The 12,508-nt window shown below is 42.3% G+C and overlaps 1 protein-coding gene across 3 annotated transcripts; it reads right to left on the reverse strand.

The window, feature by feature from the left end:
- Positions 1-45: 45 nt before the first annotated feature.
- Positions 46-12,508, reverse strand: blm (BLM RecQ like helicase). Of its 3 annotated transcripts, XM_061721870.1 has the most exons (22): positions 12,187-12,508; positions 10,714-10,774; positions 10,020-10,623; positions 9,783-9,918; positions 8,815-8,918; positions 8,560-8,674; positions 7,811-8,466; positions 7,400-7,576; positions 6,774-6,892; positions 6,447-6,560; positions 6,211-6,309; positions 5,968-6,116; positions 5,748-5,854; positions 5,213-5,373; positions 3,937-4,132; positions 3,657-3,847; positions 3,426-3,570; positions 3,129-3,328; positions 1,058-1,250; positions 826-948; positions 559-751; positions 46-476 (listed from the first exon to the last, which is right to left on the reverse strand). In XM_061721870.1, exons 1-22 carry the CDS (start codon positions 12,279-12,281, stop codon positions 287-289), a joined length of 4,128 nt encoding a protein of 1,375 aa, XP_061577854.1. In that variant the 5' UTR covers positions 12,282-12,508; the 3' UTR covers positions 46-286. The 3 variants fall into 3 exon arrangements, with proteins under 3 accessions (XP_061577854.1, XP_061577853.1, XP_061577852.1); XM_061721869.1 differs by having other exon boundaries at positions 559-748; positions 10,020-10,774; XM_061721868.1 differs by having other exon boundaries at positions 10,020-10,774.

Consider the following 12,508-nt stretch of genomic DNA (forward strand, 5'->3'; position numbering starts at 1 on the left):
TGTCGGCATACGGCTGTATTTTTCTTAAAGTACATTAAACAGAAATGAATGCTTAGATTTCTTTAATTTAGTTATAAAAAACAAACAATAACACCCAATTGCTCCAGTGAGCAAGTACATTTTAAACTTTACAACATACATAAGTCAGACTGTTTGTACAGATGTCATATAATAGCAGCAGAGATCCTCAGTTTTAGCAGTCTTGAGGAACAGCTGTGGTTGATACTTGGTGAAAATGTACATCATCTGGGAAATGTAGTGAGTTAGAGGAACTTGAACTCGGCCCTCAGCTCACGTGGGAAAAGCTGGGCTTTAAGAAAGGCCGCTGGCCGTTTCGCGGCACCGGTGCAGCCAGGAATCCCGGCGTCCTGGCGGCGGGCTGCGCTGCCGCTGCGCTCCTGGATCCCCGACCGGCGCTCTGGGAGCCCCCTCTGGAGCTGGACGAGGACCCCGACTTATTGCTGCTGTTGTAACGACTGAGAGAGAAGACGATTTCAGTTAGGAAGTTTGATGTTAGCGCTGTTCCTCAAACTAGTCAAGTAAAATCAAGACACGCACCCTTTATAACCAGAGCTTGCCTGTCCTTTCCTCTTCTTTGAATACTTGAAGAAAGGAGCTTTCTTTCTCTTCTGTCCTTGTGAGCGCTGATTAAAGTAAGAAGAGGACTCTGTGTCGTCGTAATCATCATCATATGTACGACCTCGTGTTGTGTCTATCCAGCCGTCTCCCGCATCCTCAGTCTGCTCTTCTGCTGCAGGGGAAGATAAAAGTTTAATATTGGAGTTGAGAAAATAAATGGTAAAGGAATGCTAAGCGTTTGCTTACCGGGTAGCTGCCACTCCGAGTATTTCTGCAGCACCTGAATCACTTCAGCGCCATATTTCTCCAGTCTGTCCTCCGTCACACCATCAATTTGCAGGAGGACATCAGGATCAGAGGAAAGCCTCTCTATTTGTGCAAACAGAAACGCATAAATATTATAAAATACTCAACGCAGTATCTCTAATCATATGTTAGTTACGAGTCAAAGAAGCTTGAGAATGGTTTCAGAAGTTACCAGAGATCTTTTTTAAAGCGGCCATGGAGAAGATGTTGTAGTAATGAAGGCCAAAAGCTTTGCCCAGCTGCTTGCAGAGCTCTATAAGCTCCTTGAGACATTCCTGGACCATTGTGTCTCTCTGGGAGACGTTCTTGGTGACAGCAGCTTGTTTCCTGATGCTGGACGCACTCTCAGTCTCATAAAAGTCCACCTGGAAACGTCAAGTGACCATTACTGATACATTATAAAATAATATACAAAGCAACCAATAAATGTTAAGTAAAATAAATAAATCAATCAATCATGAAAAACAGTCATCAAACCCTCCCCTTTCCAGTGTGCATGCTGAACCAGCCCCCTGCAGGCCTAAGACTACACACCAAGGTACAGCTCCAACTTCTTTATAAAGTTTGCAGACAACACCTCGGTGGTGGGTTTTATTATCAACAACATATCGACGACCTACAGTACAAAAGGTGAGCCAACTGGCTATGTGGTGCAGGGATAACAATCTCTCTCTAAATGTGGAGAAGCCAGAGAAAATCTCCGTCAACTGCAGGAGAGGACACACCAACCGCTGTCCTCTGAAAATCCAGTGCCGCTGTGAAGAGGCCGAGCAGTACTGAGTTTCTGGGTATTCACATCAACAAACTTCATCTGGAACCAAAAACACATCACTGGCCAAGAAAGCTCAGCTGCACCTCTATTTCATCTCCAAGGAGGGCCAGAGTCCCAGTATCCATCAAGTATCATTGAGAATATCGTCCACAACATCCCCGCACGGTTAGGAAGCTGTATCCTTTATAGGAGGACTTTGCAGTAGGAAAGATCATTTGAGCCTTCAAGATGCCTAACCCACTCAGCACTGCAGGTGACCCCTCCTGCTTCTCACTAGGGATGGCCGGTATGGACTAAAAAGTGTATCACGATAATTTCTGGCATTTATCCCGATAATGATAAAAATGATGATAAAAAAATACCAATTCAACTCCACCTTTTTAACTATAAATCTATCTCGCTCTCAACGTCATCAACAGGAATTTATCTTTCTTTCTTTCTTTCAGGCTCATTTCCTTCCTTCCTCCTTTCCTTGTTTTCTCCCTTCCTTCTCCCCTTTCCTTCCTCCTTTCCTTGTTTTCTCCCTTCCTTCTCCCCTTTCCTTCCTCCTTTCCTTGTTTTCTCCCTTCCTTCTCCCCTTTCCTTCCTCCTTTCCTTGTTTTCTCCCCTTTCCTTGTTTTCTCCCTTTTCCTTCCTCCTTTCCTTGTTTTCTCCCTTCCTTCTCCCCCTTCCTTCCTCCTTTCCTTGTTTTCTCCCTTCCTTCCTCCTTTCCTTGTTTTCTCCCTTCCTTCTCCCCCTTCCTTCCTCCTTTCCTTGTTTTCTCCCTTCCTTCCTCCTTTCCTTGTTTCCTTCCTTCCTTCCTTCCTTCCTTCCTTCCTTCCTTCCTTCCTTCCTTCCTTCCTTCCTTCCTTCCTTCCTTCCTTCCTTCCTTCCTTCCTTCCTTCCTTCCTTCCTTCCTTCCTTCCTTCCTTCCTTCCTTCCTTCCTTCCTTCCTTCCTTCCTTCCTCCCTCCCTTCCTTCCTCCCTCCCTCCCTCCCTCCCTCCCTCCCTCCCTCCCTTCCTCCTTTTCTCCCTTCCTTCTCCCCCTTCCTTCCTCCTTTCCTTGTTTTCTCCCTTCCTTCTCCCCCTTCCTTCCTCCTTTCCTTGTTTTCTCCCTTCCTTCTCCCCCTCCTTTCCTCCCTTCCTCCCTTCCTTCCTTCCTTCCTTCCTTCCTTCCTTCCTTCCTTCCTTGGATTTAACGCAGAACCATAAATCAGCGTTACACAAAAATGGGAATTTATCGTTTTTACCGCGAGATGACAAATTCTTATCGTGAGGAATTTTTTTGACGGTTTATCGTGAACGGTAAAATATCGCCCATTCCTACTTCTCACATGGCTTTTTTAGCTCGTGCCATCTCAGAGGACATTCTGAAGCCTACAAGGATCGGTTCAGGCTGAAAGATTTTCTAAGTTGTTTTTCTAATTATTAACACTCTTTTTCTGACCCCGTTCGTCCAACCACTGGGTAAACCTGACATGTGACCCGTTACCTGCATGTGCCCAGACAGCACGTTCATGGCTTTAGCTCCGGCAGAGATGTAGGAAACAGCCTGGTTGTTGTTGGTTATGTAGAGGTCCTCAACCAGGATGTTTTCCAGAACCAGTTTTTTGAAGAGACGGTCGGCGTTGTGCCGAGAGTAAGCCGTCCCCATCCCAAACATCCCCGTCTGAACCTTGGCAGATTTCGATCCTGATAAAAACAGAAGTTAGCGAACACAAACACGTGTTCAATGAAAACCTGCGCCTACATTTTCATTGTTGGAAAGGATGAAAGCATGTGTTTGTACCTAAAAAGATATCCACGAGCATGTTTAGTGTCAGACGATTCTGCCCAGCCGTCTTGCCAAACCTCGCCCCAACTTTTTCACAGTTCTCCTGGACAAATCTCACAATCCTCTTCACATCTTCAGTCACATCCCTCATCTTGTATTGCTGTTTTATAAAATAATAATATTAAAACATTGTTATGGGTCGAGTAGGTTTTACATGTGTAACTGAATACAGTAAATAAGTCCTACGCTGGGTTTGGCACAGTTGTCACAGGTGACGTCCGGATGGTTTTTACAGAAGCTTCTGTTGAACTTCAGCTCCCCAAAGTATGCGAGCAGTTGGATTCTTCTGCACTCCATCAGGTTCTCACAGAAGTGCACCATGCTGTGTAGGTTGTTGAAATGAGTTCCTTTGGTATGTCGGTCCCCTTCTCTGTCCACTGTGATGATAAAGAAACCATCCGTTTATCAACTAAAGTAACAAAAATTCATTCAGACAACTAAGAAAGTCAATACTCTTGCCACGTACTGCCAATGATCCTCTTGATACGCACGACGTCAGAGTAGGAGTAGAAGAGAATGCAGTGAGAGATCTCTCCATCCCTGCCAGCTCTCCCCGACTCCTGATAGTAACCCTCCACTGACTTAGGCAGGCTGGCGTGGATCACGTAGCGCACATCAGGCTTGTCAATACCCATACCGAACGCTATGGTGGCGCAGATGACCTTGTAAACAAAACACAGTAAAACAGGAAGGAAGGGAGAAAGGATGAATACCAAAACACAGTTGTTTTTAATTTGATCAAAAGCTCACATGTTGATAGTGTTTTGTTGTTTGTGACATTAATCGGGTTAACTGGAAGCACAGTTGGGGATGTAGTTTTGGTAAGGGTAGTTTCAAGAGCGTCGTTGCATCATAAGAAAAGGTTGAGAAAGAAAGGAAAATTAATCATGTGTAAGACATTAAAAAAATTGGGGAAAAAAAGACATGAACCTTCCCAAATTAACTTCATCTTTGGCTATAATTTCCAAGTTCATCGGTTCAAAATATTATACACAAGTATCAACAGCATGGGAGCCTCCAGCTAGTATCAAGTGGATGGCTTGTGTGTCCCAGAGATGAGGATGATGTATGTGAAATGCGCAAATGAACCCAAGACCAAAAACTAAAGACCTTGTAAAGATGCTGAATGTTACCAGGAAATGAGTATCATTAGCCACAGGTGAACCACTTCTGTACCAACATGAGCTTAAAGCTGCAGTCGGGAACTTCCCATAAACTCCACTAACCGTCGAGAAGATTTGACATACCAGATGTCACGCCCCTCCCAACCGCTAAACTGAACTCTTCCAGAGGCTCAGAGGCGCTGCAGCGCTAGACTAGAGCGTGTGCATCTGAGCTGTTGTGCGCGAGCATGAGTAAGTTACATAACTACGGGAACCTGAGGAATCAGAGAACACGTACCCGATAATAAATCAATAACGTCACAGATGGAGGTCAATACGTTCAATGAATGATAAACCTTGTACAGCTGATTCACATACAGTCTGAAGATGTTTATTGGAAATGCCAGGCTGGGTGTGGTTGAGGTTTTTTTTTAACAAAACTAACCAAGTGAATTTTAAGAAAGTAATAAAAGAAAAAAAAATCTCACTATTCTAACAAATTTAAAGAAATGTCAAAAAATAAAATAAGGAATCCTAACTGAATTAACACAACCCTTCCTCTACTTTATTGTCAGACAAAAGCGTGTCTTTCCGTGCTGTATATTCATATCTAATCATCTTCATGAGCTGTAAACTGACCTGGCAACCATCTTGATTGATCCATTTGGTCTGAACACGTTCTCTGTCGCCGTCACCGAGCCCTGCGTGATAGGACAGAGCCAGTATCCTCGCTCTCTGAAGACTCTCTGCCATGGAGTCACAGTCATTACGAGACAGGCAGTACACAATGCCCGAATCACCTTCCGCACAGAGAGAAAAAGGATTTAAAACATGCCAGCCACATAAACTTGTACCGATTAAAACATTGCTTAGAAACGCAGTTAATCATGTCACAAAAACAGATTTAAAAGCTTAAAATGTTGCTTTCATAAAGAAGATTCTTGATACCGCGCAGCACCTTGATGGAATGTTAAAATTTAAATGATTGTGGACCGTCGTAATCAGCGTGTTTTGTTTTCTGCTGACTGTTATGACAGAGTCTCTTCATATACACAGACAGGTCGTAGCTTAAACTGCTCGCATGCGCTTCAGTTTTTAACACAGCAGGAACAACAGTGCTCTGAAAATAGCACACACCAAGATAGAAAAAGAAAAAATACACTGAATTATTTACGAGGGTAGTGCTTCTTGATCCAGTTGATGCAGTCTTCATCAACCTTTTTGGGTTTTTTGGGCAGCACACAGTACTTGAGGTTGGTTCTGTTGAAGCTCATGGTAAATCTGACAAAATTGCAAGCAAAATATTGTTCAGTTACTGTTGCCAGTTTGGGGTAACTATAAACACATGCAGTTATAAATACAGTAAATGACACAGCCCAAAACTGAACACATACACTTGCGGCCGCGTCATATTCAGCTGGTTGAGGATGTCTTTCTGCACTCGAGGGGTGGCGGTGGCTGTCAGAGCCATCATCGGCACGTTGGGGAACTTCTGACGCAGTTCGTGCAACTTCTTGTAATCTGGACGAAAATCATGGCCCCACTGAAATACAGGAAGGGATGGTTCACAATAATTGTTGCAAAAAATGAAAAGCATGGAGTACATTTTGCATAAAATACAAAGTAAAGGAACAGACCTGACTGACACAATGCGCCTCGTCTATGACAAAGCGAGCCAGACAGCCTCTTTCATACAGGTTCTGCAGAGCAGAGATTAACCTGTTGCTTGCACTCAGCTTGAAGGGGTAAAAAAAAGATAAGTCAGTCTTGAGTTGTACAAAGCTCAGTTGTTTCCTTTATGGTTTAAAAAAAAGAAGAAAAAAAAAAAGGAATCTTTCCTTATACGTATGATAAAACCACAAAAAGACCTTACCTTTTCAGGTGTGACATACAGCAGTTTAATTATTGGGTCTTTCCTGGAAAGCTGCATATAAATTCTTCCGGCTTCACTGTCACTTTTATCACCAGACAGACTTGTTGCTGGGATCTGAAACGTGGAATAATATAAAATTAAGTCCTCAAAATGAATGCATTACACAAACATGAATTTATCATTTGTCTATTTATCAAAACATTGTTCTTAATTTTCAGTTTAGTATAATTTAGCAGCATATAACAGCAAAACTGAAATACCCAAGTAACACACTCACTGCTGGTTTTTCTCTAATCAAAACAGACCAAGGGAAAGAAACATACTTACATCTAAGGTGGTGAGTTTCTGGATCTGATCAACAATTAGGGATTTAAGTGGGGAAACAACAACCGTGACTCCAGTTGAGAGACAGGCAGGAAGCTGGTAACATAAGCTTTTACCCCCACCTACAGAAAACAAATACAAATAATCATAAAATGCCTCTATTTGTTGGTCTAACAGGGACACGCTCCTTTTTTTTTGTAAAGAGTAAGCAGCAATAAAAAAATACCCCTAAGCTGCAACGTTTTCAAATCTCATCCTTATTGTGTTCACTTCTATTGCTTTGATTTATGGCTGCAGTATGCTTCCCTTGCTGCTTGAAACTGTCAGCACTCACGACTGTTTGTTACAATCAGTAACCATTCAGGCTCTTCAACGTTAGCCTGTTAATGAATATTACTGCTGTTCTGCTTCTATGGGTCTTACTTCATAGACAAGAAGCTGTTTATGTCCCATTTACACAAACATGGCATTCCCAATATCCCAGAAAGGTTACATGATACCAATTGTTAAAATGAAGGGATGTTTTATATATCAAACATTGCTAGAGCATTTGCCTGGCAAATAATTGGTCTCAATTTTAAAGTTAAACATTATTTGGGTGGATGTAATTAAAGTGTGATTCTACCAACCTGTGGGCATCAAAACAAATGAATCTTCTCCCAGAATTGTAGCATTTATTGCTTCTAGTTGATTAAACCTAAACTGATGAAGTCCAAAACGCTTGTGAAAGATCTTCATCATTTCCTGTGAATGGGGGAAGTTGAACCCTCTGAAGCGATCGTGAGCTGGGTTTTTAAACGTGGGCTCTATGAAAAGAAAAAACAAAACAAAAAAAAACAAGAAAAACTATAGAGGTATCCCATGAATTACATCAAAATACATTATGTGTCCTGTAATAAAACAAAACAACTCCTAGTGAAATGTCTCTTTGAAATTAAAATTGACAACTTGTTGCATTCAGACTAACTGAAATTACAATTTCTAGTTCTAATATGCTCAATGGACAAATGTTCATGTATTCAGAGTGTATACCGACGTGCCTGGGGAGGAAATATTTGAAGGTTTTGTTGCAGAAACTGGAGTTGTTGGGTTCTTTGCCCATGGAGACTTGCTTGGTCCTCCTTCTTTCACTGGAGCAGCCCCAGTGCTGCACCTTTGTGTTGAAACCGATGGAGTCGGGGGTGCGTCAAAGTAGTCAGGGATATCAGAATCATTAATGTCATCTATGTCAAAGTCATCAATGTAAAAGTCGTCGACTTCATTATCTTCTGCAGACATATAAGTTGGAGTTTTAGATTTGCTTTGCAAAGCAGCGGCTGGTTTCTGGCCTGGTGAGAAGAAGAGATCTGAATCATCAAGGTTTACGCTCGCTTCCTCTGGGAGATCAAAAGGCATTGGGAGATTTTGGGCTGACGGAGAGTCACAAATGCTCTCGTTTTCAACACATATTTTTCTGTCACGTAAGGATTTTGAATGACTACTTTCAGTGTGATCAGACTCATAGTTCACAGATAAGACCGATGATCTTTGGTTTCTCTGGGGTTTCTTGGAGTCAGCAGGTAGAGAGCTGTTTGATAAGTTGCTAGATGTCCTACAGCTAGAAGTAGTTTCTTTAAAGCTGGACTCAGACATCACTGTGCTGTCTGGCTGCTGTATCCTCAACAAAGACTCGCCATCAGTAGCAAGAATCCTCTTCCTACAGTAGAAAGAAGACAATTTCAGTCACACTGAGGTAATATTTAACACAATAAAATGTTAGTGAACATGCTTTCAACTCAAATGAACATGCCTATGAGCTCTCTTGAGCAGAAGCTCATCTCCACAGGACAGACCGATTAGTTCGTGTTCAGGGATGGAGTCAACCAGAGCACAAATAGACTCCATGATACTGAGGAGCTGCTCATCTGCAACAAGGATGGGAAAAAACAAAAAACAAACAAAAAGCCAGATATAAAAGGGGAGAATAAACAACGAACAAAGTCATTCAGCATGTTAAAAAAGTAATAAAGCTCTAGACCAAGCAGGGGAAAAAAACAAAACCTACTTGTTCTGACTTTTGAGTGCTGATTGGAAAGTTGAGGTAGAGCTGTAGCAGCGTGCTTCAGTTGAACAGGACTCTCTTTACTTTGGACATCACCTGACCTGGCACTATTTAAAAAAGAAACAAAACTAAATCATGCTGAATTTGCTTCAATGTCAAGTTTACAACACAAATCTGTAACATGTATTCAATTAAAGAGGGTTACCATAAAAATAACAAGGGGTTATTACAGTTGTCCAAATCATTTGAGACATTCAAGAATTCAAGAAAGAAGAATTCAAGAGTAAAGATGTAACCTGATCAATAACTACAAGGTCAGCAGTATTATTGTTAGGACACAACAATGGCTTAAAGGTTAAAATGCAGACCATGAGTATGTGTAGTTCAAAACTGCCTAGGATCTGTTCAGTAGTATGTAAAGATCTGTTACGCAGATGTGGTTTCAGAGCACCAATATAGACTATAAAAGTCTGACTGGACAAAATAATCCACAGTACACTGTAGGAACAGCTAGTCATCATGTTCCAAATATTGACTTGACAGTTTTAAACTTGGATACCCTTCCTGACACAACTGACTCAATTTTTCCAGGCTTGGCACGGGAGAACACTGGCTTGTGACCACTAAAAAGTTGATGGCTTTTAAAACTGCTGCAACTTGATGTGACATAAAGATACCATATTTAATTGTTCCCTATTCAGTATTCACTATTTCATACTTTTATTCAAATATTTTTTTTTTATTTTTTTTTTTATCTTTTTGCTGCCCACAACTTTTTATCTTACTTTTATCTTAGCAGCTAGGTTTTGTCTTAGTTTCTTAGTCTTGTTTTTAGTCTTCTTTGTAAAGCGCTCTGAGATCTGTCGTTTCAGGTGAAAAGCGCTATATAAATTGAAATTATTATTATTATTATTGCACCTTTTATAAGGTTCCTGCAAAGACATAATATACAATTAACTGAAAATACCAACCTTGTCTCCACTGCAGATGCTTTAAAAGAGATTTCATCAGGGACAGGTGAGGGGGGAATGTAATCAAAATCCTCTTCAGGCTCAGAGTTGTCAACAAGCTCTATAACGTTTGGGTCAATCCACATTTTTTTATTGTCTGAAAGGCAAAGAGATGTTCCATAAAAATGTTTTTGTATTTTTACAAGATCTGAATCTGATTTCCAATGTTCAAATTAAATAAACTAACTTGCCATTTACCTGTTGTAACTTTACAAGATTCAGCCTTGACACTGATATCGTCTTCACTATCACTCAAGACCGATGTTATGTGTGGAGGAGGACGTCTTTTCCGACTCCTCACTGGAGAATCCTCTGGTTCACATGCTGCTGGTTCATCACTTAAACTACAACCTGCTGAAACTGCAGTGTTGTTGACGCTGTGCTTTGGCTCATCCGTCTCCAAACAAGATTTGTAGTTTGATTCTGGTTCCTCAAGACAGGAATCTCTGCTTTCTTTTCCTAAAAATTCTGGAAATATTTCTTCTGGAGATTTTTCTTCTGGAGATGACAGGGATGACTTCTTGGTGATCTTACCCGATGTGTCTGAGCAGGGGGAGTCACTTTTTCCTTTGGTGGGCGTTTCAAAGTCATCAAAATCATCCCAGTCATCCATCGGGAAACCAGACGCATTAAGACTTGCAGAATTGGTTTCTTTGCTGGAACAAAGTCCTTTGTCGGATTTAGCTGGAACCTGCGTCGCCTTGACACCAGACACTTCTGAGGCAGAACATGCTGGAGAGTTTGACTTGCATTTTGAACTTTGAAAGAAGTCGCTGATTTGGGTTTTTTGAGGTCTTTCAAGCTTGTTTGAAAATGTTAAAGGAGATTCAGTCACCAAACTGTTCTTAGGGACATTGACATTCCTGTTTGCCAGAGCATTTGAGCTGATTACCTTGGTCGGATATTCTACTTTAGTTGTACCTGATGAGGACTTCTTCTTGAACAAAAAGGCCCTGAAAATGACATATATCAAAAATTAAGTTAAGACCATTCGTATGTGACTTAGTATTTACACATGCAAAGTAACCATTGACAAATTGATGAGTTGCTTAAGCCGTTCACAATTTTATTAAGCTTCATGCATCCTGGCAAAATATGTATACTAGCTACCACAACAAACATGGTTTCACAGGATTTCAACATATTTAAGATGCCTGGTCCTCGGTTACGAGCAGCACTTAACTCTGCACAGTAAGTGATCTTTAATTAACAAATCTCCATTTTATGCTTCTAGTGTTCATATATTTGAGGTGAGGCTGGGGAGCATCACATCCAACACCCCGACCATCAGCACCGACGCCCTCCAGGGGTGTGTCCTCTCGCCACTGCTCTTCTCCCTCTACACCAACGACTGCACCTCAGGGGACTCTTCTGTGAAGCTCCTGAATACGCGGACGACACCACCGTCATCAGCCTGATCCGGGAGGGGGACGAGTCCGCGTACAGACGGGAGGTGGAACAGCTGGTCCATGATGCAGTCAGAACCACCTGGAGCTGAACCCGCTCAAGACTGTGGAGTTGACAGTGGACTTCACAACCCCACAACCCCCCCCACCATCCTCAACAGCACTGTCCCCACCACAGACTCCTTCAGGTTCCTGGGATCCACCATCTCTCGGGACCTGAAGTGGACCACCCACATTAACTCTGTCAGGAAGAAGCTCAGCAGAGGTTGTACTTCCTGCGGCAGCTCAGGAAGTTTAACCTGCCACAGCAGCTGCTGATCACCTTCTACTCTGCCATCATTCAGTCTGTTCTCTGCACGTCCATCACTGTATGGTTTGGATCGGCTACGAAACTAAACAGGCACAGACTGCAACGGACAATGAGGTCTGCGGAGAGGATAATTGGGACTAACCTCCCATCTATCCAGGACCTGTACCGGTCCAGGACCAGGAAACAGGCAGGTATCATCTCTGCAGACCCCTCACACCAAGGACACAGTCTGTTCCAACTCCTCCCCTCTGGACGGCGCTACAGAGCTCTGTACGCTAAAACCTCCAGACTCTGAGACAGTTTCTTCCCCCAAGCTGTTGCTCTGATGAATCTCATCACTCAGAGTCTCAGAGTAATCAATCACCGTGCAATATGCTGTAACAATGCACCTCCCAATAATCTAATCATATCTACCTCATACTGCTGCACCTCTCACTTTTTTAATTGTATATATGTTAATAAGTGACACATTTGTTATATACTGTTGCTACTTTTAAATCTGGGTACAGAGAGCGAAATAAGAGTCAAATTCCTTGTGGGGCAATGTTCAAACTGGGCCAATAAAGCTGATTCTGACTCTGATATTTGCACCTATGACAGATCAAAGCTTCAGTTCTTGCTTCTATACTCGTATTGTGACTGCACTTACCCGGGTTTGGTTTTAGCCAGGGCTGGTCTGGAGTGAGCAGCGCTGCTGTGCCGGGCCAGCTGCTCTTGCAGGTTGTTCTGCGGGAGACCTGACATTATCAGGCCGTGCTGTAGCTAGGATGAGCTAAGTTAACTGAGTACCCAAGTCCTGAGGGTCGACGACAAGAGGAGAGTCGAGCCTTGCTTGTCCCGTCGGGTCGTAACTCGGTTAAATTGGTATAACTTACATATTTTCATTGACGGGTGAAACTGCAAAGATTAATTATCGTTGTACGAACACAAACACTGGAATTTGCGCCCATTCTACACAACAACCTTCTTAT

This window comes from Cololabis saira, chromosome 5 (genome assembly GCF_033807715.1).
Source record: "Cololabis saira isolate AMF1-May2022 chromosome 5, fColSai1.1, whole genome shotgun sequence".
In the NCBI taxonomy this organism is placed as follows: Eukaryota; Metazoa; Chordata; class Actinopteri; order Beloniformes; family Belonidae; genus Cololabis; species Cololabis saira.

Bases quoted from the DNA above. Each gene is read 5' to 3' on its own strand.
- blm (XM_061721868.1), bottom strand. From the start codon at position 12,281: ATGTCAGGTCTCCCGCAGAACAACCTGCAAGAGCAGCTGGCCCGGCAC. The intron at 7,577-7,810 runs GCACGTCGGTAT...TTCTTTTCATAG, and splicing joins TTCAAATATTTCCTCCCCAG to AGCCCACGTTTAAAAACCCA. The intron at 752-825 runs GTAAGCAAACGC...CTTCCCCTGCAG, and splicing joins CTCGGAGTGGCAGCTACCCG to CAGAAGAGCAGACTGAGGAT.